At 45.9% G+C, this 25,831-nt stretch overlaps 1 protein-coding gene across 1 annotated transcript; it reads right to left on the bottom strand.

Moving 5' to 3' along the window:
* Positions 1-7,031: 7,031 nt before the first annotated feature.
* On the bottom strand, positions 7,032-20,901 carry LOC107289452 (zinc finger protein 845-like). The gene is made up of 3 exons (XM_029284541.1): positions 20,770-20,901; positions 19,544-20,580; positions 7,032-8,148 (listed from the first exon to the last, which is right to left on the bottom strand). The coding sequence occupies exons 1-3, from the start codon at positions 20,899-20,901 to the stop codon at positions 7,032-7,034; spliced, it is 2,286 nt and encodes a 761-aa protein (XP_029140374.1).
* Positions 20,902-25,831: the final 4,930 nt, after the last annotated feature.

Below are 25,831 nucleotides of genomic sequence, written 5' to 3'. Positions count from 1 at the left end.
GGGGGGGGGTTGGCTTGCAAACATAATAGAGAAGCCTAAAAGAGCCAAGGTTGCCTACACCTGGCCTAGCCTCACACAAGGACCCACACTGGAGGAGAAAGATCTGCCCCGCTTCTAGCGGTCGGGGGGGGGGACACTCTTCCCATGGGCAGAGGAAACCTCGACACCGGCGCCCATCGGAGGAGCAGAGGAGGTTTTGGAGCACGTGTTCCTGGATGGGAGGGGGGAAGAAGGGGCGGGGCTGCAAGGCGGAGCCCGAGAGGAGAGCAGAAGCCCCGCCCCCCTCGACCCTCCCACTCGCTGGATCTCCGCTTCTCTTCTTGAGTCTCGCTTCGCCCTGGCAGGATCGGTGCCGGATCCCTCGGGAGAGGCTTCTGGATCCCGCTCAGGGAAGGTCGGGCTGCTCTCCCTCCGGCCTTTGGGGCGCCCCTCCCGCCAGGAGAGCCTTCCCCCCCCCCCGCCAGGAGAAAGGTAGCTGCGGATCCGCCTCTCCGGCTTGCCGGGTTTTCCTTGGGGAGATTCGGCTCTGGCGTCGCCTGCAGGGAGCGGATCCCTCCCTTCCCTCCAGGGGGGCAAAGGGGGTCCCTCCCTCCCCGGGCTGGATCTGCCCCCTCCTCGCCCGGCCCAGGATTCCCGCGGGGCTCCGGGTGGATCCGGGAAGGAGCTTTTGGGGAAGTTGCTCCAGAAGGTCTCTCTGGGGTCGGTCAAAGCAGGAGGTCTCTGAGCATGCATATCCCTCAATTGCGGTTGGAAAAATGAAGTAAGCGGAGCTTTAAAACATGTATTGAGATTTGTAATGTGGTCTTAACGCACACTGACCTCATTGCAACGGGGAGGGGGGGTTTGGGGGGAAAGAAAACAAGTTTAAATGAGTTGAATTGAGATCATGTTGCCTTAAGCCTCTTTCTTTGTCCTCTGTCTAAAAGGCTAAAAATAAAATCCTTTGTCTTTATGCTATTCTTTACTCCTGTTTTTAAAACGTGGGTAGAATTTCTAAACTTTATATTTTCCTAGTTTTGCTCAGAAAAAGCTATGATGTGGCATCCCCTTCTTGGTGGATGTTTTACAAAGGAATTTGGAGACTGGTCTTGTGAGCATGTAGAAAAGAAACAAGCTGATGGCCAAAAGGCTGCCTTTCCTAATTGTACATATATTTTTGAAACACCTGTCTGGAAGAAAGACCAGCCCTTTCCCCACATGCTCTGCCCCATCTGATCTCTCTCATCTGTCTTTGAGTTTTCCTGCTCACAACTCTGCCTCGGTCCCTGTCTTCTGGAGTGGTATTGTTTTAAACATTTGAAGGCATTGAAAGCCTTAAGAAAAGTATTTGCACTGTCCTACATTATATTCTTAATATCTCTGGAGTGCCCTTTTCCTCACTGATCACCCCAGATTTCCCACCCTCCGAACACCCGTGTGGTTTGTCCCCCTGAAAGAGGGTCCCAAAGTCTCTACATCGCTCTGGTTTCTCCTGAGGGAATTTTTACCTGGGCGAGAAAGAAAACAGGAGGGGCTCCGAGGAGGAGGTGAAATCAAGTCTTTCTTGGTGATTTAACCAAAGATGTTTTTACATCAGTTTTCTTTTCATTTTTGGATATAAGGGGTGACGTAAGATAATGTTTAATAATTTTCAGTTTTATTACTATTGTTTTGTAATGTTTACTTTTATGTGGGGGGTTTAGAGTAAATGGAAAGTGTGATTTTTTTATATCCTTAGCTATTTTTCTTCATTGTTCATCAATAGAAGAAATAGAGAACAAAGATCCAGAGGTAGGTTTGTAAAAAATGAGATACGCTATAGAATGAAGATGCACCTGATGGTAATTCAAAAGAGAATGATAAATTACACACTCGGGATTAATTGGAACACAGATTGCTTAGTACATACAACGTAGGTCATGAGAAGTGTAACTTTGAATTGTGTGATATTCAGTTTAGTGTGAATTATAAGTCAATACCAGGTTGCCTTTCATGTGACCCAAAATTCAATTATTGTCAGGTTAGTGTGTGTGCAATTAAGGCTACCGCATGTACTGTTGTGGTTTTACCCGTACATTTAAATTCTTTTATGGATATTTTTGTTGTTATTTATTGTGATATTTATTATTCGTATGCCATATAACATTGTTTTTCTTCCCTATTTCTATAAGTCTGGAACCAATTACTCTATTTTCCATAGAGATGCCACTTCAAATAGTCTAAATGTAATGTGATGTTTTTGTGGGATTTATTAACCACACTAACAGAGACCTACCTTAATTCCTCCTTTGCCCTTAATTAACTTTGGTTAATTCTCTTCTCCTCTGTCTCCATGAAATGGCATCTAGGTTTTCCTAGCTGTTTTGCTTTGGAAGTGGTCCTTTCCCTCTTGATCCCACAGAAACATCCTTTATGACAGGGCTTTTCAACCAGTGGTACAGGTACCACCTGTGGTACATTGGCACCTTGCAGGTGGTACGCGACCATCCTAGAAAAGTGGTAGCAGGGGAAGGGAATGAGCTGAACCCGTGGAAGCACCGCACAAGCCTGAGCGAGAGACGGCTGGAGCTGCAGGGCTGTCAGGGCTCAGCGGAAGCACCAGGATCAGTGCCGCTTTCCAGCTGATCGTTGCTTCTTCAGGACTGTCATGGCTCAATGGAAGTGCCAGGATCAGCGCCAGGCTCCAGCTGTAGCTTGGCGCTGATCCTGGTGCTTCTGCTGAGCCCTGAAGAAGCACCAATCAGCTGGAAAGCAGCACTGATCCTGGCACTTCTGCTGAGCCCAGAAGAAGCGCTGATCACCTGGAATGTTGCAGCATCTCCAGGGTCTTGTGATTTACATTCAGATGCTTGGCAACTGATTCATATTTATGACGGTCATCAAGTTTTTGACACCTTGGTAGGCGACTGGTGGTACTCGGATATTGCCATATCCTAAAAGTGGTACAATGGGTGAAAAGGTTGAAAAGCTCTGCTTTATGACATAGTTGCTGATGTGCTCAGAAGCTGGGATCTGCCCGACTCCTATTGGCTACTTCAGGGGTCTTCTGGCATCTTCCCTCCCCCTCCAAGCACGGGGCAGGGCCCCCTGTGAGCACCTTGATCCGGACCCCTGGTTCTCCAGAGGCGCTTGGTTCCCTGATGCTTGTCAGGTCTCATGGGGGCTCTTTCCCTTTATGGATTTAAGGCTCTTTGGGAAGAAGGTCCAGTCCTGGGCTACACCAAAGGTCAACGGATACTAGAAAAAAAGAGCCAGTTCTGGCAGGTTTCACGCTGCTAAATTCCTCCACTCCCCCATGTGCATTTGTGAGCATTCAGCTCCTTCTGCCCACAAAGGGGGTTTCATTATTCCTGGTCTTTCCTGTCGGGGTCTCTGCCCTCTTCACAGCTCAAGGGAGAGCTACTGAGTTTGTATTGTTGTTGTTGTTAATTGCGAAGTCGTGTCCCATCGCGGCCCCATGGACAACATCCCTCCAGGCCTTCCTGTCCTCTATCACACAGCCGTGTTCGTTTGATGTTATGACAGACACACACACACCCCCGACACAAAAGGTACTTTTTGACCCGGATCCATAATGGGTATTCTCCATTATGGTCGTAAGTCGAGGCGTGAGGCGGGGACGCACGACAATAATAGAACCAAAACCAACAGAATGGGTGCCTGACACACACAGACTCACACACTCAAACAACCCAATCTCCAAATCCTCCAGTCCCACCTTTACTCTGTCCGAGGACCTGGGTGGGGAACAACAGCCCTCTACACTTTCCAGAAGGCTAGAAGGGTGGGCGTCCTGCAGGGTCCCCCAAGAAAGGGTCTTCCACAGGGCAAGTACTGCAACGGAAAAATCACACTTTCTGGGTCTCATTAGATGGCAAACCATAATGGCCTGAATCTGGGTTAATTATCAGTGTTGTAATGGTTTGTCTCTTCTTCAGCTGCTTGTTGCAAGTGAGTAAAGACACTGCCAGCCACTCTGACCTGGAACAAGTTCTGGTCTTGAACGTGTATTTGAATTCTTATATTTCTCCTCTCTGGATGATTTTCATAAAGATTCACACTCCTCAAAGATGCATACCTGGACCCTGGCATATTCAGAAGGGATTAAGACCCCCATCGCTTTCATCAGTTTTGTTACGCTGCAGCCATCCAAGCTAAGATTGAGAGCTTTTGCAAGGAAGAGTGGCAGAAAATCCCCCAATCCAGGGGATCCAGGATGACTCTAACTCGATGAGTTAGCAGCGTCAAGTCATCCAAGTCATCCCATCCCGCAATCCAGGTATGCAAAGCTTGTGGCGTCACACCCCAAAAGACTCAAGAGGCTGTAATTGATGCCAAAGGTGTTTCCGCAAAGTACCGAGCGAAGGCTCTGAATACTTTGTACCAATGTGATATTTCAGTTTTTTCTTTTAAAAAAATCACAGACATTTCTAAAATTCGGTTTTCACTTTGTTATTATGGGGTACTGAGTGTAGATTAATGAGAAAAAAAAAGAATTTCATTTAAAATTTGGAAATGAAAAGGATTAAACATTAAATTTAACATATTCATGGAAAATTAAAATTAAGAAAAATTTATTAGGTCATTGACTGTCTAAAAGATGAAATGTTAAATTAATTAAGATATGTATAAACTGAAGATTATTGATGAATGCTAGAAAGTTATTTTCTGTTTGATAGAATAAGAATTGTGTTGGCTTGAATATGAGACAGTATATATTAAGGGGAAAGAGGGAATTAGTTGTCGTAATATTTTGAGATTTGTATTGATATTTAAATGTAATGGAATTATTGTACTCAGCTGCCACGTTGGTTTTCAAATATGCAAATGTAATATTAGAAAATTAATAAAAAAAATTAAAAAAAAGAATTTCAACAATTGTAGAATCAGGCTGCTGCATAAGTAAATTGACAAAAGGGAAGGGGGGTCTGAATATTTTCTGAATGCACTGTATGTCCTAAGTAAGGTGTGGTGCATTGGGAGCCACCAATGGCCCGCCCTTAACAGCAGGGGTCCATCCAAATCCCCAAGACATTTTTCCTAAAGTTCATCCAAAATCTACACCTTTGAATCCAACCCTGGGTGTCAGAAGTGTCCAGCGAGGGAGGATGGAGTCAAAAGATCCAAGATGGCGGCTCTTTGTTCCTAATCAAAAAGCAGCAGGACAGCATGGCACAATTTGACCACCATCTAGACTCAGTCCATGCTCTGAAAACAGTCCTCTTGATTATTTTGAACAATACTTTAGGGACTATATTCACACATCAAACAAAGAAACTCAACACAGGTTCAGTATGTCTATGTATGTGTGTGTATGTGTGTGAACATATGAAGACAATGTGAAAAAGAGGGGAAATCCCTCCAAAAAAGATAGTAAGAAAAAGAAACGTTTGATCTTCATCATCAGCCAGCATATATTCAACATCAACATTTTATCACTAAATAAACAACTGGATGCATCTTCGTTCCACCCCTCTCCCTGTTTTCTCCTCTCCAGATCTTCAGTTCTCCTCACTGATCAACAAAGGCCTAGTAAAAAAATAACAAAAATATCTGGGGGCCTTGACTTATGACTAACAACTTATGGCCAAAAATCCATTTCCAGTTGTGCTGATGCGTCAAAGACTTCCTGTACTCTGCAAATGTGGGGGAAAATGCACGCGCAGCAAACTGCCGTGCTTTCCCCCCACAAACCTCATAACCTCTTGATACCCTTTGTCCCAATGAAGCAGCCAGAAGGTCATACCCTTTTGACTTAATGCCTCACCTACCTAAACAGATAATATGCTTAAATCTTTTCCTGTCTTTGTTAGTTCTTTCTCCTTTCATCTACCTGTATTTGTTCTTACCTGGTCTTTGATCATGTAATGTGTTACTAGGAATTTTCTAATAAGAAACTTGATGTCAGCATCTAATGGTTAAACTTGTGAATGTAAAATGTCAGCATTTAATGGTAAAGCCTATGTATGTAAAAAGTATATAAGCAGCAATAAACTCAAGAGTTTGTCAAGCTGTGTCCTGCAGCTTCAAACCTCTGCTCAAGACATGCCTGCGTCTTTTTCTTAGCGTCTTACATGCAAACATTATATATACACTGTGCCATTTCTGGTGTCTCTTAAGTTGATAAGAATCCACAAATGGTCTCTCACATTCTGGGCATTCATAGGGTTTCTCTCCAGTGTGAAGTCGCTGATGTCGGACCAGGGTTGATTTCCTGGAAAAATGTTTTCCACATTTGAGGCACTTTTCATTTTTCTCCCCTCTGTGTGTTTTCTCATGTCTCCTAAGAGCTGAACTCTGTGATAAAAAGAAAACCCTCCAAAAAAGATAATAGGAAAAAGAAACTTTCGATCTTTATCCTCAATCAGCATATATTCAACATCAACACTTTATCACTAAATAAGCAACCGGATGCATCCTAATTGCACCCACCCCCCTTTTCTCCTCTCTGAATCTTCAGCTCTCCTCACTGATCCACAAATGGCTAGTAAGAACTAACAAAAATGCCTGGGTGCCTTGATTTAGGACTGTAAGCAACTTATGACTGGAAATCCATTCCCAGTTGTGGCCATAACTTTAGGACTGCCTGTACTCTGCAAAACATTATACATACTCCCCACACATTTATAACTCTTTTGTGTAGTCACTCTGGCAAGTTACTAATGCGGCTTTGGGAGGAAAACATCCTCACACTCACAACACTTACGCCCTTTTGCCTCATTGTGTACTCTCTCCTAGTATTTGAGGTTGCTTCACTAGAAAAAAAACACTTTCCCCACACCAAACATTTGTAGGATTTCCCTTCTGGGACTGTGTGAAGGTCCTGGTGAACAGTAAGGTGTGACTTCTGAAAAAAAAAAAGTTGCCTCATCGTTCACAACTGAAAGGGTAGAGATCTCTGCTATGGACATTCTGATGCATTTTTAGCTTTGATTTACAATGAAAAGTTTTTCTAACACTCTGCACACTTGTGAGGCCTCTCTCCTGTGTGAGTTCTGGTGTGCGTGCGAAGCGCTGAAGGTTGGGCAAAACATTTTCCGCATTCCAGACATTTATATGTTTTTTTCTCCCGTGTGGATTCGCTGATGCTTCAAGAGAGTGAATTTCCGGGAAAAGCATTTATCGCACTCCGAGCATTTATGGGGCTTCTCTCCTGTGTGGATTCGGCTGTGGCTTCTGAGGGTACATGACCGAGCAAATGCTCTCCCACAGTCTAAACATTTGTAGCTTTTCTCCCCTGTGTGAATTTTCACATGGATTTTAAGGGCTGATGCGGTGCTATAAAATCTTCCACATTCGTTGCACTGATATGGCTTCTCCCCTCTGTGGGTGTTATGATGGCTCCAAAGGTTCCCCTGGTGTCCAAAACTTTTCCCACATTCTACGCATCTGTATGGCTTCTCTCCTGTGTGGAGCCTCTGATGGCTTCCAAGGTTTTGTTTTTGGGAAAAGCATCTACCGCACTCCACACATCTGTATGGCTTCTCCCCCGTGTGGATTCTCTGATGAATCTGAAGCTCTCTTTGTGTAAGAAAATCTTTCCCACATTCCCCACAATTATAGGGTTTCTCCCCTTTGTGCTCCTTCTGGTGCCTCTGAAACGGAGAATGAAACATAAATCGTCTCTCACATTCTGGGCATTCAAAGGGTTTCTCTCCGGTGTGAACTCGCTGATGTCGGACCAGATTTGATTTCGTGGAAAAACATTTTCCGCATTCGAAGCACTTTTCGTTTTTCTCCCCTCTGTGTGTTTTCTCATGAGTCCGAAGACCTGAACTCTGGGTGAAAGATTTCCCACACTCAAAGCATTTGTAAGGTTTTATTCCTGCATGAATCTTCTCATGGCGCCAAAGATATGAATTCTGAGAAAAGCTCTTCCCACATTCCCAACACTTGTAAGGTTTCTCCCCTGTGTGAATTCTCTCGTGGATTCTGAGGGTGGCTTTGTCACGGAAAAATTTACCACATTCCACACACTGATAAGGTTTCTCTCCAGTGTGGATTTTCTGATGTCTAAGAAGGTCTGACTTTTGACCAAAGCATAAATCACATTCCTCACATTTATGGGGTTTTAGTCTGGCGGGGCTTTTGGGATCTTTGGGATCTTTTCCAGAAAAGGATTTCTCACCCTCCAAATCCTGACTGGATCCGCTTCCCACATGGACCTTCCTGTGGGTCAAAAGGAGGGACCTGCGAGGAAAGGACTTCCCACACTCTGAGCATTCATGGTTTCTTTTGTGGTTTTCCGGAGTGCTGCTTGTGTCTGACGGGGGATCCGAGAGTTTCCCAGTCTCCATCCTGTATTTCTGTTGATTGTTAGCTTGCAGATAAATCTTTGGAAACAATATTTTATTTCTGTTGAAAAAAATAGAAATGAAAATAATATTTCCTTTTGAGAAAGGTAGAGAAGCAGAGGCTATTCATCGTGAAAGGGACCATGAAGGTCTTCCAGTCTGACCCTCTGCAGTACACCCCAGAGAAAATCTCCACTGATTTTGTCCCCCCACATTTCTCAGATGCAACCTCTTCCTGCTGTTCATTGTCTCTACCCTTCCCTCCTCCTTGGTTCTTGTCCTACGACAAAATGAAACAGTAGCTCTGAAGCTAGAGGTAATCCTCAATTTATGAATACAATTGGGGCTGCAATCTCGGTTGTTCAGTGAAGCGGTAGTCAAGTTAGAGGCCACGTGGCCACTTCACTCCCCAAACGTAATCCCACAGTCCTGGTTGGGGTCATTAAGTGATCTTGGGCATTGTTAAGTGGAGGGGGGAGCCCCAGCCAATGGCTGTTGGGGTTTCTCAGGGCTGGGGATGGTCTGGAGATGAGGCACAGGCCACCCATGAATTGGGGGGCTATTGAAGTGGGATTGAAAGGTGCAGCCATTCCTGGAAGCCTGACCACCCAGGCTCAGGCATGCAAAGCAGGCCTGATTGACAACAATGCTGGAGCTGGGCCTTAAATAGAATCCTTTTGGCCTTCAACAGGTTCAGCCAGCTCCCACTGACTCCAGGCCTGGACTTCAGCCCAGCACTACCCTGTCACTGAGAAATGGGGGCTTAATCCCCAGACTGGAGGCCTCGGCAACTTTGGGCCATTCTCCAAGCCCCATGTTCCATCCTGTTGCTAAGCAACGTGTCTCAAAGCATCTCTGAGCTTCTCCAGGACCCCCTCAAGTCGCACGTGGCCTGTGCCAGGACTCACAGGGCCTCTCCTGCCCACTTCAGACAACCCTTATCTGGAACTTCGTCTACTTGTGAAGTAGCTTAACAACTGCAAAAATGAATGCAGGATTGCAGTCGTTGAGCAAAGCGGTCATAGGATATCTCACTTAATGAAAGCTTCTCTCAGAGGCTGAGATTCCGGACTGAATTGTGGTCATAATAAGAGAAGTACCTAGAGTAGGGATGTGAAACTCAATTTCATTGAGGGCCGCATCAGCATTGCGGTTGTCCTGGGGGGGGGCAGGGGTGTGTGTGGCCTTCTAGGTGGGCGTGGATGGAGTGGGTATGGCCTACTGGGTGGGCATGGCCAGCTCTACATCATTCCAATCAAGGGTGCCAGTGGGGGCCTGGGCAGGAGTGGGACACATCTGAGGGTCTCTGGTAGAAGGGGGTGGGACCGGGACAAGTGCCAAGGCACGATCCATTGGAGGAGCCTCACTGTTCATCTCAGGCCATGCGGGGAGGGGGGGGGGCTTATGGAGCTAAGACTGAATGCGTTTCAGCATAGATGGCCACCACAAAATTGTACATTGGCTCCCAGGTGGCCTGGGCCAGGGCCAAGGCAGAGGTGGCCGTTCCCTCACTGTATCCAGGATGGCTTTGCGGGCCACATGAAACCACTTCGCGGGTCGCATCCGGCCCCCAGGCCTTGTGTTTGACATGTCTGACCTAGAGGAAATCCCCCAAAATTAAGGCATTGCATAAGGAAAAGAAGAGGCACCATGGACTGGTGCCGTGGAGAGAGGTTATTCTGTGGCCCAGAGGGGTATAATTTTGCGTGCTTCCTGCATCCTGCAGACAGGGCTTTGTTTGTTTGTGCGGCCCAGTTTCTGGCATTCTGTGGCCTCTGCCAGCCCACAGACTGGAGGTTGGGAAAATCTGGGGTATGCAACCCATTTTTTTATTCTGTTTTCTTTCTTTTTCTGATTTTTACATCATGATGTCTTGATCCTCACTTCTTTGCGATCCATTTAATAACTTTTATAAAATACAACAAAATGGGGGGAAATGGATGCGGAAAATTAATCAATACATGGGAAGATCCTGGAAAAAATAATCAAGCAAGGAATCTGTGAGCATTTAGAAACCAGCAAGGCTCTTACCAGAAGCCAACATGGGTTTGTCAAAAGCAGACGCACCAGACAAAACTTATTGTATTTTTTGACAAAGTGACTAAAATAGTGAACAGCGTAACACTGTATGCATATTATACCTTGACTTCAATAAGACGTGTGACAAAGTAGACCACAAACCACTTCTTCATAAGATAAAAAAATGTTGGATGGACAGCACCACTAGATGGATTCAGAACTCGCTGACCAAGACCATTCAACATGTGGTCCTTAACAGAATTACCTTATGCCTTCATCCAGCATCTTGGGAGCAAAACCCAATTTTTCTACATTGCTGTTTTCTCAAATAAACAATTAAAAATATATGATTACTCTCCAAACCAAGAGTTAACCGACATTTGTTTACTCACTGTTATAGTTGCAGCTAAGAGGTCTCTAGGTCACCTGTTACCCCCTCTGACTCAAGGCCAGGGATGACCCTCACTGCTGATCAGTTTGATTTCTCCTTAATCGATTGGCCCTTTGTGCAGGAAGCTGCTTCTCCAACTGGGCCACGATTTCCACATTCTCTAGAATGGAGTCCCGGCCAAAGATTTGTGGGTCTCGATCCAAGAACGCTCCTTCTCCTCTGCAGAGCTCACGGCCACATCCTCACTGGTCTCCTGCAAAGAGAAACGAGAAAGGCTCAGATGCCGACAGTAATGCTGAACATAAACTATAAATGACCTGGAGTTGGGAAGAGAAAATAGGATTATTTGTTATTGATACAAAATGAAAAATGATGGGGATTGAATCCTGATTCAAGATCTCGATGGGGCAAAATGGAAGAAACAGGACGGTGAAGTCCAACAGGGACGGATGCAGAGTTGTGAGTAGGAAAACTCAAAGGAAGATGAGGGAGAGAGATCAGAAGGGGCAGAACAGTTTCCAGGCTCTTTTGCGAGGCTTGAAGGCCATAAAAATTCCAGGTAGGCATTTTGAAAAACATTTACAATTGTGAAAGGCAGCTTTTTAGCCATCAGCTTCTTTTATTATCTGCTCAAAGAAAAGCCCCAAAACTCAAAGACAGATGAGAGAGATCAGATGGGGCAGAGCATGTGGGGAAAGGGCTGGTCTTTCTTCCAGACAGGTATTTCAAAAATATATGTACAATTAGGAAAGGCAGCCTTTTGGCCATTGGCTTGTTTGTTTCTTAACCTGATCACAAGACCAGCCTTAAAATCTCCTTTGTAAAACATCCACCAAGAAGGGGATGCCACATTATAGCGCAGTGATGGCGAACCTTTTAGAGACCGAGTGCCCAAACTGCAACCCAAAACCCACTTATGCATCGTCGGGTGCCGGGTGGGTGCAGCCCATTGGCTGGGCGTGGCCCATTGGGTGGGGTGGTAATGGCAGACTGGGTGGGACTAAAAAGTTCAATCAATCAATTCCAACTTTGCAAGATCTTTTTTTTCCCGCGAGAAGTTGAAATTGACTGATTGAACCTTTTTTTTGGTTTTTTTGCACACGGCAACGGAGGCCTAAAGCAAAAAGGTTTTATAAAACCCAGCTGAAGGCCTAGGACTGAGGCGACGGCGCGCGTGCCCACAGAGAGGGCTCTGAGTGCCGCCTCTGGCACCCGTGCCATAGGTTCGCCACCACTGTCATAGTGTTGAACTATGTGAGGAATAAAATGTGAGGAATAAAATGTGAGGAATAAAATGTTAGAATATAAGTGAAGTTAAGTGACACGTAGGCTGTAAGATTTCTACCCGTAGGCTATAAGATTTCTACACGTAAGCTATAGGATTTCCACACTAAGCTGTAGGATTCCCTGGTTCGTGGTAAAGTACATATAAGGGAATAGGTGAAGCAAAATAGTAAGGGGCAGGGATAATGTATTTTGTTTAGGCCAGGGGCAGGCAACCTTGGCTCTTTTATGACTCGTGGACTTCAACTCCCAGAATTCCTGAGCCAGCATAAGGAGTTGAAGTCCACGAGTCATAAAAGAGCCAAGGTCGCCTACCCCTGGTTTAGGCGATCCTGATAAGATTGTAACCTCTAAAGCTCAGCCAATGAAGCCACAGGGGAGGGCCAAGGCGTCGTGATAGAGTGTATAAAATGTGTGTTTTTACTGTAACAAGGTGTGGCTCAAATATTTATTTGGAGTCCAGCACGCTTTGCAAACCGTTGTATCCAATAAATCTCTGTTTCATTTCAACAGTAACACTGTTTGGTGTTACTCAGCGAGCTCGAATTTCTGCCAACAACTAGGAAAACATAAAGTTTAGACATTCTACCCACGTTTTAAAAACAGAAGCAAAATAAAGAATAGCACAAAAATCAAGGATTTGGTTTTTCGCCTTTTAGACTGAGCACAAAGAAAGAGGCGTAAGGCAACATGAGCTCAATACAACTCATTTAAACTTCTTTTCTTTCCCCCCAAACCCTCCCCTCCCCGTTGCAATGAGGTCAGTCTGTGTTAAGATCCCATTGCGAAGCTCTCTATGTGTATTAAAGCTCCGTTTACTCCATTTTTTCAACCGCAATTGAGGGATATGCAGAGAGCTCCTGCTCTTACGGACCACAGAGAGACCTTCTGCAGTAATTTCCCTAAAAGCTTCTCGGATCCACCCGGAGCCCCACGGGGATCCTGGGCCGGGCGAGGAGGGGGCAGATCCAGCCCGGGGAGGGAGGGAGGGACCCCCTTTGCCCCCCTGGAGGGAAGGGAGGGATCCACTCCCTGCAGGCGACGCCAGAGCCGAATCTCCCCAAGGAAAACCCGGCAAGCCGGAGAGGCGGATCCGCAGCTACCTTTCTCCTGGCGGGGGGGGGGGGAAGCTCTCCTGGCGGGAGGGGCGCCCCAAAGGCCGGAGGGGGAGCAGGCAGACCTGCCCCGAGCGGGATCCAGAAGCCTCTCCCGAGGGATCCAACGCCGATCCTACCAGGGCGAAGCGAGACACGTGGAGAGAAGCGGAGATCCAGCGAGTGGGAGGAGAGAGGCGGGGGCGGGGCTTCTACTCTCCTCTCGAGCTTCGCTTCCGCTTGGTAGCCCCGCCTCTTGTCAGCCTCTTCTCCTTCCCCCCCCTCCCAGCCAGGATCACGTGCTCCGAAACCTCCTCTGCTCCTCCGATGGGCGCCGGTGTCGAGGTTGCCTCTGCCCATGGGAAGAGTGGGCTGCCACAAAGAAAAGGGAGTCAAGCTATTCTCCAAAGCGCCTGAAGGCAGGACGAGAAGCAACAGGTGGAAACTAACCAAAGAGAGAAGCAACCTAGAACTAAGGAGAAACTTCCTGACAGTGAGAACAATTAACCAGTGGAACAACCTGCCTCCAGAAGCGGTGAATGCTCCAACACTGGAAGTTTTAAAGAAGAGACTGGACGGCCATTTGTCCGAAATGGTATAGGGTTTCCTGCCTGAGCAGGGGGTTGAACTCGATGACCTCCGAGGTCCCTTCCAACTTTATCATTATTATTATTATTATTATTATTATTATTATTATTATTATTATTATTATTATTATTATTATTATTATTATTATTATTATTATTATTATTATTATTATTATTATTATTATACTCCAGCGTGCTGGCTTGTGTCAGGCTAGGTAGATGCCAAAATAGAGATGCCTTTTTTAGGGCTTTTTTTTTTTTTTAGGATCTCCATACAATGTGCCAGTAACGAGAAGCAACTTGCAGTGACCTTTTTTGGTACCTGCTAGAAGACTTTATTGATCTTTCCTAACTGGATGGTTCGTATTTAATTGAAGGCTCCGGAGTTTTTAATTCAGATACCTTCACCTCTTACGGTGATCTGTAACAGCCGCTGGTGCAGGGGTTGCATGAGGACTCTCCGTCCTGGGAATTTAAATTGGGTGGGTGGGGGGTCTCTTAAGACAGGGCTTTTCAACCTTTTCACCCATTGTACCACTTTTAGGATATGGCAATATCCGAGTACCACCAGTCGCCTAGCAAAGGGTCAAAAACTTGATGACCAAAAAAAAAAAAAAAGAAAAAAANGGGGGGGGGGGGAAGATCTCCTGGCGGGAGGGGCGCCCCAAAGGCCGGAGGGGGAGCAGCCAGACCTGCCCCGAGCGGGATCCAGAAGCCTCTCCCGAGGGATCCGGCGCCGACCCTCCCAGGCCGAATTGAGACACGTGGAGAGAAGCGGAGATCCAGCGAGGGGGAGGAGAGAGGCGGGGGCGGGGCTTCTACTCTCCTCTCGAGCTTCGCTTCCGCTTGGTAGCCCCGCCTCTTGTCAGCCTCTTCTCCTTTTCCCCCCTCCCAGCCAGGATCACGTGCTCCGAAACCTCCTCTGCTCCTCCGATGGGCGCCGGTGTCGAGGTTGCCTCTGCCCATGGGAAGAGTGGGCTGCCACAAAGAAGAGGGAGTCAAGCTATTCTCCAAAGTGCCTGAAGGCAGGACAAGAAGCAATGGGTGGAAACTAATCAAGGAGAGAAGCAACCTAGAACTAAGGAGAAACTTCCTGACAGTTGGAACAATTAACCAGTGGAACAACCTGCCTCCAGAAGTGGTGAATGCTCCAACACTGGAAGTTTTTAAGAAGAGACTGGACAGCCATTTGTCCAAAATGGTATAGGGTTTCCTGCCTGAGCAGGGGGTTGGACTAGATGACCTCCGAGGTCCCTTCCAACTTTATCATTATTATTATACTCCAGCGTGCTGGCTTGTGTCAGGCTAGGCAGATGCCAAAATAGAGATGCCTTTTTTAGAGCTTTTTCTTTTTTCTTTTTAGGATCTCCGTACAATGTGCCGGTAACGAGAAGCAACTTGCAGTGACCTTTTTTGGTACCTGCTAGAAGACTTTATTGATCTTTCCTAACTAGATGGTTCGTATTTAATTGAAGGCTCCGGAGTTTTTAATTCAGATACCTTCACCTCTTACGGTGATCTGTAACAGCCGCTGGTGCAGGGGTTGCATGAGGACTCTCCATCCTGGGAATTTAAATTGGGTGGGTGGGGGGTCTCTTAAGACAGGGCTTTTCAACCTTTTCACCCATTGTACCACTTTTAGGATATGGCAATATCCGAGTACCACCAGTCGCCTAGCAAAGGGTCAAAAACTTGATGACCAAAAAAAAAAAAAAAGGAAAAAAGTGATAAAGTACAGGCAGTCTTCGACTTACAATAGTTCGCTTAGTGACTGTTCCAAGTTACAATGGCACTGAAAAAAGTGCCCCCCAAGCCACAGCCAAGCAAGTCACCTGCCTGCCCACTCGGTGGTGCTCTTCCTCCTGTCCAAGGTTTACATTGTTGTGAGCATTTCTGTTGAGGATTGGCAGCAGAGGTGGGGTGAGGGGGGTGTTTGGTTTTTATTCCCCCTGTCTGCTGGGTGGTTGTAGCAGGTTTTGGACACTTCACATGACCCTGGGACACTGTGACCGTCATAAATATGAATCAGTTGCCAAGCATCTCAATGTAAATCACAAGACCTTGGAGATGCTGCAATATTCCAGCTGATCGGTGCTTCTTCTGGGCTCAGCAGAAGCGGCAGGATCAGCGCCGAGCTCCAGCTGGAGCCTGGCACTGATCCTGGCGCCTCCGCTGAGCCCTGACAGCCCTGCAGCTCCAGCCATCTCTCGCTCAGGCTTGTGCGGTGCTGCCACCGGTTCAGCTCATTCCCCTCCCCCGCTACCACTTTTCTAGGATAGTCGCGTACCACCTGCCAGGTGCCAATGTACCACAGGTGGTACCTGTACCACTGGTTGAAAAGCCCTGTCTTAAGACCATGAGCATGGCGGGGGAGGGGTGGAGGGGGTTCCTGCAGAGTCTCAGACTTTTGGGGTTGCCCATCTCCCAATCCCCAGAGCTCCCCGGGACAGGAAAGAGGAGAGTTTGGGGGAGCAGCCCAGATCTGGTGCTTGTCCTCATAGGGGCAATGCTGGGATTGCAGCTCATCAGCTGAGAGGGGAAAACAGGCCTGGAAAGGCTGCTAAAGCCAGATTGCAGAGTAAAAGTAATTTTATTTTATTTTTTTACTTTTATTATTTATAGTCCGCCTGCGTTTGATTCACGAACTACTCAAAGCAATCAACGTATCCAACATACTTTCCTTCCCCCTATATTCCTCACAACCACCCTGCGAGGTGGGCCGTGTGAGAAACACCCTCAGCCAAGAATTTGACAGAGTCATTCGGTGAAGGAGCAAGCCGTTTATTGAAAAATACTTTCTTGCAAGAGCGGGTGGCTAGCAAGTAGGCACACCCGAAAATCGATTTCTGCAGCCTTTATTCCCTCAGCCCGAAGCACAAAGCCTTCCCTTACAATCCCGTGCGACAAAGACCACAAGGTTCATAGCCTTTCCGGAATACTTAATTCCCCTGTACATATTTCCCTTGTTTACTCTCCATCCCATGCCCAATTCCCCCTTTCCCTGCATTGCCTTCAACTGGCAATATATGCCGTTTTACTTAACCCCCAGTTCCCGTTTTCTGAAGATTCCTGTTGAAACGAGCCGTTGCTTTCTATGTTTGCAAGCTCCTGTGGTTAATATTGCCAGCTAGCCTGTTTCTATCTGTTGACTTAGGTCCAAGACCGCAGACATTTCCATGCCCTCTTAACCTTAATATTTTCTTTGGTATTTTCGATGGACAGAGATAGGCAAGAACAATATTATATAATCCAAAATCACACTTCTTGTGACTTACGGTGCATGTCCTAAGTAAGATGTGGTCCCTTTAATCACAAGTGTGTCAGGCACGTGTAGGTATGATCTTTCATGGAGGCCCTTAAGAGCAGGGGTCCATCCAAATAACCAAGCTATTTCACCTAAAGTTCCTCCAAAATCCACCTTTTTCAATTCAACCCTAGAAGTCAGAAGTGTCCAGCGAGGGAGGATGGAGTCACAAAAGTCGAGACGGCGGCTGTTTTAAAGGGCACCACACACACAGCTAAAAAGCAGAATTTTGACTGCAGTCCATGGCACAATTTGATGGCCATCTTGAGTTTTTCAAAAACAACCCCCACACACAATAACATGCCCTGAAAACAGTCCTCTTGGTTATTTTGAACAATGATTTTATTAAGGATTATATTCAACAAAGAAACACCACCAGTATGTATGTGGGTGAATATGCTGTATGCGTGTGAAACCATGAAAGACAATGTGAAAAAAGGGGATGCCAACCAAGTTATGATAGGTAATCCTTGAGGTACCGCAGGCGATTTAACAAATGTTCGAAGTTACAACGCACACCGCAAAAGCTAAATCCGAATCCATTTCAAAGTTACAAACTCTGCACGGTCATTCACCCGTACAACTGACCGCAGAGACGCTGCAGCACTCACCTATTACCCTGCCATCTTGTTCAGCCAGGTCTTCTGAGCGAGGCACTGGGCATGCTTGGCCAACATGCTGGGTTCCCCATCTCCAATTTCCCCATCACGTTACTTACCTTTTGACGAGCTCAGGAAATCAGGGTAGAGAAGGCTGCTCCCTTGCTGGACTCCGTGGCCCAATCAAGAAGAACAAATCCAGTCACTTCCGCTTCCGTCGCAAGCCTTTCCTCTCCAGCCAGCATTAACCGGTGCGATTTCTTCTTGGCGCCGCCAGCTCTACCTTTATGCTAGTGCCAGGGGTAGGCCACCTTGGCTCTTTTATGACTCGTGGACTTCAACTCCCAGAATTCCTGAGCCAGCCATGCTGAGGGGAAAGGGAGAGGTTTCCAAGCTGAGCCGTGCTGGCTCAGGAATTCTGGGAATTGAAGTCCACGAGTCATAAAAGAGCCAAGGTTGTCTACCCCTGCCCTAGGCAGCCATGCTGGCTCGGGAATTCTGGGAGCTGGAAGTCCACGAGTCATAAAATGTGAGGGAAGGGAGAGGACCAGTTGTGACTTTTTTCAGCACTGTTGTAATTTCAAATGGAGACTAAGCACATGGCTGTCATTTGAGGACCACCTGTACTATGCTCAATGCCAGGGGTAGGCAACCTTGGCTCTTTTATGACTCGTGGACTTCAACTCCCAGAATTCCTGAGCCAGCCTGACTCAGCTTGGAAACCTCTCCCTTTCCCCTCAGCATGGCTGGCTCAGGAATTCTGGGAGTTGAAGTCCATACGAGTCATAAAAGAGCCAAGGTTGCCTACCCCTGGGCTAATCTTACGCTGGCAGCGCTAAGAAATTGCAGCCATTCTGCTTCCGTGGCAAGCCTTTCCTCTCCAGTCAGCATTAACCGCTATCATTTCTTCTTAGTTCGGCCAGTGTTAAGGTGAGTTGCTAATGTTGGCGGAGCTAAAAAGAAATTGCACGGATTAATGCTGGCTGGAGAGGAAAGGCTTGCAAAGGTGACAGGATTTCTTCCAGAAGGGACCCAGGGCAGAAAACATCCCGCAGCCAAGAAGGCCCCACACACATTTGCACTACTCAGGTGACCCCGAGGACACAGGTAAACCTCCAAATGGCCCCAACGACTCTCTAAAACAAGGGTTTTGTTTTCAAACTTGGCCCTTTTATGACTTGTGGACTTCAACTCCCAGAATTCCTCAGCCAGCGTGCCTGACTGAGGAATTCTGGGAGTTGAAGTCCACAAGTCATAAAAGGGCCAAGTTTGAAGACTCCCCTGCTCTAAAAGAAGGCAAGTGACCAGCTGTCTGCAAGGAACATCAGTCCGTCCAACTTCCACCATTCAGTCAGAACTGAAGAAGCTTCCTGGATGGGAAGCGAAACATCTTCAAAGAAAAACAAGGAAGTCCAGTTGCCTCCTGAAAAAGCACCTTTGGTTCAACATTAACACTATCACTAAACAACCAGATGCATCTTTGTTCCACCCCTCCCCCCATTTTCTCACCTCTAAGCCTTTAGTTCTCCTCACTGATTAACAAAAGGCTAGTTTAAAAAATGACAAAAATTCCTGATGACTTTATTTCCTGATGACATTTATGACCAGAAGTGCATTCCCAGTTGTGGTCATAAGTCAAGGACTACCTGTACTCTGCAAAACATTATAAATACTCCCTAAACTCTTACCACTCTTTTGTGTAATCACTCTGCTCAGTTACTGAGGCTTTGTGAGCAAAACATCCTCACACCCCCAATACTTACGCCCTTTTGCCTCATTGTGTACTCTCTCCTAGTATTTGAGGTTGCTTCACTAGAAAAAAACACTTTCCCCACACCAAACATTTGTAGGATTTCTCTCCTGGGACTGTGTGAAGGTCCTGGTGAACGGTAAGGTGTGACTTCTGAAAAAAAAAAAGTTCCCTCATTGTTCACAACTGAAAGAGTAGATCTCTGCTATGGACATTCTGATGCATTTTTAGCTTTGATTTACAATGAAAAGTTTTTATCACATTCTGCACACTTGTGAGGCTTCTCTCCTGTGTGACTTCTGGTGTGCATGCAAAGTGCTGAAGAATGGGCAAAACACTTTCCGCGTTCCAGACATTTATATGTTTTTTCTCCCGTGTGGATTTGCTGATGCTTCAAAAGAGTGAATTTCCGGGAAAAGCATTTATCGCACTCCGAGCATTTATGGGGCTTCTCTCCTGTGTGGATTCGGCTGTGGCTTCTGAGGGTACATGACCGAGCAAATGCTTTCCCACAGTCTAAACATTTGTAGTTTTTTTCCCCTGTGTGAACTTTCATGTGACATCTGAGGCCTGATTTCATGCGAAAAAATGTTCCACACTCAAGGCACTGAAAGGGCTTCTCCCCCGTGTGAATTTGCTGATGTTTCCAAAGTACCTCCTTATAACCAAAGGATTTCCCACATTCTACGCATCTGTACGGCTTCTCCCCTGTGTGGACCATCTGATGCCTTCCAAGGTGGCATTTTTGGGAAAAGCATTTCCCACACTCCCCACATTTGTATGGTTTCTCCCCTGTGTGGATTCTCTGATGAATCTGAAGATGGGTTGGTGTAATAAAACTTTTCCCACACTCCCCACATTTATACGGTAGCTCTCCTTTGTGCCATTCCTGGTGTCTTTGAAGTTCAGAAGAGTTTACAAATCGTTTCTCACATTCTGGGCATTTGTAGGGTCTGTCGATATTGTGAAGACTCTGATGTCGCACCAGGTTTGATTTCCACGCGAAACATCTCCCACATTCGAGGCACTTTTCCTTTCTCTCCCCTGTGTGTGTTTTCCAATGATTCCGAAGAGTTGAACTGTGGGTGAAACATTTTCCACACTCAAAGCATTTGTAAGATTTGATTCCTGCATGGATCTTCTCATGGATCCAAAGATCTGACTTCCGAGGAAAGCTCTTCCCACACTGCCAACACTTGTAAGGTTTCTCCCCTGTGTGAATTCTCTCGTGATCTCTGAGATAGGCTTTTTTACTGAAAGATTTCCCACATTCCAGACACTGATAAGGTTTCTCTCCTGTGTGGATTTTCTGATGTGTCAGAAGGTGTGACCTTTGACCAAAGTATAAGTCACATTCCTCACATTTATGGAATTTTAGTCTGGGGGGGCTTCCGAGATCTTTGGCATCTTTTCCAGAGAAGATTTTCTCACCCTCCAAAGCTTGGCAGGATCCACTTCCCTCATGGACCTTCCTGTGGGTCAAAAGGAGGGACTGGCAAGCAAAGGTTTTTCCACACTCTGAGCATTCATGGCTTCTTTTGTGGTTTTCTGGAGTGCTGCTTGTGTCTGACGGGGGATCCAAGAGTTTCCCACGCTGCATGGTTTCAATTGGTTGCTGGCTTGTGCTGATTTTCTACTGTCTGTTGATAGTTGACTTGTGGGTCAATCTTTGGTCACAATCTTTTACCCACTGTGAGATGGAGAAAAAAACAACAGAGAAGAACATTTTGAATAACAAAGAATCACAAAATCTTAGCCTTGGAAGGGATCATGAAGGTCTTCCAGTCCCACCCTCTGCCCAGGGCAGGGATCCACAATAACCCTAGATCAGAGGTAGGCAACCTTGGCTCTTTTATGACTCATGGACTTCAACTCCCAGAATTCCTGAGCCAGCACGGCTCAGCTTGGAAACCTCTCCCTTTCCTCTCAGCATGGCTGGCTCAGGAATTCTGGGAGTTGAAGTCCACGAGTCATAAAACAGCCAAGGTTGTCTACCCCTGCCCTAGATAAAATCTGTAGTGATGGAGCCCCCATATCTTTAAGAGGCAAACTCTTTTGCTGTTCACTGACTCAAACTTTCCTCCTTGGTTCTTGACAAGGAGAAAAATGAGCTCTGAAACTAGAGATAGTCCTTGACTGAAATTTTGGTTATTTAGTGAAGCAGTTGTTAGCTGATGAGGTCACGTGACTGCTTTGCTCAACAACTGTAATCCCACACTTCTAGTTCCAGTCATTAAGTGATCTTGAGGGTTCTTAAGTGAAGGCTGGCGCAGGCAAGGGCTGTGGGGGTGCCTCGGTGGTAGTGGTGGTCCTGGATATCTAGCATAAACCACCATGAGTTGGGTGTGTGTGCTGAAGTTGGATGCAAAGGTGCAACCACCCGTGGAAGCCCCAGCTGGGCCCTATAATGTTGCAGAAATACCAGGAGGTATTACGGTAAGTGGAGGCCTGGGGCCTTCAGCTATTTCAGCCAGCTGCTACTGAGCCCAGGCCTGGACTCAGTAGCAGCTGAGAAATGCAGCCTTAATCTGTGAGAGGGATCTCAGAGTCCTAGTGGACAATCACTTAAATATGAGCCAACCGTGTGCTGCAGCTGCCAAAAAAGCCAACACAGTGCTAGGCTGCATTAACAGAGGGATAGAATCAAGATCACGTGAAGTATTAATACCACTTTACAATGCCTTGGTAAGGCCATGCTTGGAATACTGCATCCAGTTTTGGTCACCATGATGTAAGAAAGATGCTGAGACTCTAGAAAGAGTACAGAGAAGAGCGACAAAGATGATCAGGGGACTGGAGGCTAAAACATATAAGGAATGGTTGCTGGAATTGGGTATGTCTAGTTCAGGGGTAGGCAACCTTGGCTCTTTTATGACTCGTGGACTTCAACTCCCAGAATTCCTGAGCCAGCCATGCTGAGGGGAAAGGGAGAGGTTCCCAAGCTGAGCCATGCTGGCTCAGGAAGTTGGGAGTTGAAGTCCACGAGTCATAAAAGAGCCAAGGTTGCCTACCCTTGGTCTCGTTTAATGAAGAGAAGGACGAGGGGGGACATGATAGCAGTATCTCAGGAGCTGCCCCAAAGAAGAGAGAGTCAAGCTATTCTCCAAAGCGCCTGAAGGCAGGACAAGAAGCAACGGATGGAAACTGATCAAGGAGAGAAGCAACCTAGAACTTAGAAGAAATTTCCTGACAGTTAGAACAATTATCCAGTGGAACCACCTGCCTCCAAAAGCGGTGAATGCTCCAACACTCCAGCAAAGCTTCCCCTTTTATACTCAGGTTCTTAAACGGACACAGACTCCTGCTGAGTCATTTCTATCATTGCATCATCCACCTTACATTACATTACACCATTACATGAACTGTTTAGCTATTAAATGATTACCTTGACATAAATAAATAAATGGATTTTTAGAGATTCTACCCGCTTTTGCCAAACGAAAGCAAGTGAAAGCAAACAATATTCACTTTTTCTCTCTTTTTTAGATTTAAGAACAAAGTGCTCCAATATCTCAGGGGCTGCCACAAAGAAGAGGGAGTCAAGCTATTCTCCAAAGCGCCTGAAGGCAGGACAAGAAGCAACGGATGGAAACTGATCAAAGAGAGAAGCAACCTAGAACTAAGGAGAAACTTCCTGACAGTTAGAACAATTAACCAGTGGAACAACTTGCCTCCAGAAGCGGTGAATGCTCCAACACTGGAAGTTTTAAAGAAGAGACTGGACAGCCATTTGTCTGAAATGGTATAGGGTTTCCTGCCTGAGCAGGGGGTTGGACTAGATGACCTCCAAGGTCCCTTCCAACTTTATTATTATTATTATTATTATTATTATTATTATTATTATTATTATTATTATTATTGATCATCGCACAGTCAGCCAGATGTTCAGACTGGATTTGGCATTTTGTCTACCTATCGAGTCCTTTCCCAGGACCTGGGATAGGCAGATACTACTACTACTACTACTACTACTACTACTACTACTACTACTACTACTATTATTATTATTATTATTATTATTATTATTATTATTATTATTATTATTATTATTATTATTATTATTATTATCATCTTTTCCGGGTTGGGAGAACATGAGCTCAGTTCAAGCCAGTTAACCTTTTTTTTAAAAGAATTCTCCCCCCCCAATTGAAAGAAGTCGAGCATTTCTTTCCATTACACTACAATCTCCCCCCAAATAAATCCTTTATAAAAGACCCCTTTCCCTCCATTTAGCCGCAGTGTTTCTCAACCTTGCCAATTTTAAGGCATGTGGACTTCAACTCCCAGAATTCCACAGCCAGCATTGCTGGCTGTGGAATTCTGGGAGTTGAAGTCCACATGCCTTAAATTTGGCAAGGTTGAGAAATACTGCGGAGTCTGCCTCTTGTTCCCAGAGACGCCCAGTCCAGTCCAGTGCCATCTACCCACCCGGGATCCTCGCATGCTCAGGGGACCCTCTTGGGAACCGGGGCCGAGGGGAGACTCCGAGCTACCTTTCTCCTTGCGAGGAAAAGCCCCCCTGGCAGGAGGGGACCGGAGGGGAAGCAGCCTCGCCAGTCCGGAGCTGGACAGAGCCAACCCCTCCCGACGCGTCCATCGCCGGGACTGAGCGGAGAAGCGCGCGTGCTCAGACGCAGCCGTGAGGCGGGGGGGCGGGGCTTCTTCTCCCTTCGGGCCCCGCCTTCCGCAAGTAACCACGCCCCTTGCTGTCAGCCGGGTTGTTTTTTTCCCCTGCCTGGGAACTTTGGCTCGCAGCAGGGAAAAGCTTGGATTCAGCGTTGGCCCCGCCCACTGGGTCCCTTTCCCCCCCCCCAACCTTCTAAATGGGATTTTCCTTTGGGTCGCTTTTCATTTCTCCTTTGCAGAGACCAGAGACCTTGGAAAGAGGTGGCTTTAGAAGTTGGGGGTGCGTCATCACTGGGGGTTTTGAGGAAGACCCCCCCCAAAAAACAGCTACTTGTCTGAAATGGTATAGGGCAGGGGTCTTCAAACCTGGCCCTTTTAGGACTTGTGGACTTCAACTCCCAGAATTCCTCAGCCAGGCATGCTGGCTGAGGAATTCTGGGAGTTGAAGTCCACAAGTCATAAAAGGGCCAAATCTGTTGATGTTACACTATATAACAGCAGCAAGGACATTGATTGCTCAAAATTGGAAAAACGAGATATTACCGAATATGGATGATTGGAGACAGAAAGTTTCATATTTTGCAGAAATGGCAAAAATATCCGCATACCTGAAGGATCAATATCAGGAGAAATTTATTTTGGTATGGAGAAGATGGACAGACTATATTCAGAGAAAATATGAAATGAATAATTATCATATAGCTTTTGGCTAATTATTGTTATTTATAAATATTTTTATATATACTTTATATATATATAGTTTATAGTTAAGTTGATTGTATATTAGAGTTATAGTAAGTTTATACTTGTTTATATTATGAATGGGTTGTTTGGGTTAAATTTGGATTACTACATGTTTATTCCTGTATTCAGCTCTGGGAAGTCCGGGGGGGGGAGGGGGAAGGGGATTAGGGGAAAGAAATTATAAAAATTGATATATTTATATGTTAGAGGTAAATAATGGAATTGTATTGAGAAGAGGAGATGCTCGGCTGGTACCCCAAACTGCACTCGATGAGGTGGTTAAGAAGGGAGATGGGATGTAGGTAGGTAGAAAGGAGGAAGGAGGAGAGGTTGTGGGTCTAGAGGGAGGAAGGATAGGAAAGTGAATGAGGGTGGAGGCAAGGCGGGGACTGCCGAGCGTTTCCGAAAATGTATTGACTAGGATTATCTTTTTTGTTTGTGTATGTAAATGCATCATATTGGTATTTGCTGTTTAATTACAAAAATCAATAAAAATTTTATTTAAAAAAAGGGCCAAATCTGAAGACCCCTGTGGTATAGGGTCTCTTGCTTGAGCAGGGGGTTGGACTAGAAGACCTCAAAGGTCCCTTCCAACTCTATTTTGATTGATTGATATGAACTCCCAACAGGTGTCCTTGGATCAGGAGCCATGCACTTTTTCCCGGGACTTCCTTCTTGAGAATTTGGAAATGGTGGCCCAGTTGAGCTGTGTCCAGCCAGAAAGGATCTATATATATCTTGTATCTTGGGGGTGTCTTTTTCGATACCAAAAAAGTACAGATCACATCTGCCTATCCCAGGTCCTGGGTAAGTACTCGATAGGTAGACAAAATGCCAAATCCAGTCTGAACATCTGGCTGACTGTACGATGATCCATAATAATAATAATAATAATAATAATAATAATAATAATAATAATAATAATAATAATAATAATAATAATAATAATAATAATAGTGGTAGTGATGGTGGTGGTGGTGGTGAAGGAAGGGATCTTAGAGGTCATCTAGTCCAACCCCCTATACCATTTCAGTGCTCAACGTACGACCACAATGGAGCCCAGAATTTATATTACTGAGAAATTTGTTAATTGAGCTTTGCCTCATTTTGCAACTTGTCTTTTCACTTTTGTGAAGTGAATCACTGCAGTTGTTAAATTA

This window comes from Protobothrops mucrosquamatus, unplaced genomic scaffold, assembly GCF_001527695.2.
Source record: "Protobothrops mucrosquamatus isolate PMUCROS unplaced genomic scaffold, P.Mucros_1.0 scaffold703, whole genome shotgun sequence".
NCBI classification, from domain to species: Eukaryota; Metazoa; Chordata; class Lepidosauria; order Squamata; family Viperidae; genus Protobothrops; species Protobothrops mucrosquamatus.
Note: the sequence above shows the minus strand (reverse complement) of the source record. Positions and strands in the feature narration are given on the sequence as shown.

Bases quoted from the DNA above. Each gene is read 5' to 3' on its own strand.
- LOC107289452 (XM_029284541.1), bottom strand. From the start codon at position 20,901: ATGCAGCGTGGGAAACTCTTGGATCCCCCGTCAGACACAAGCAGCACT. The intron at 20,581-20,769 runs GTCCATGAGGGA...AAACCTTATCAG, and splicing joins TCCTTTTGACCCACAGGAAG to TGTCTGGAATGTGGGAAATC. The intron at 8,149-19,543 runs GTAAATCAAAGC...TTTGACCCACAG, and splicing joins TGTGATAAAAACTTTTCATT to GAAGGTCCATGTGGGAAGCG.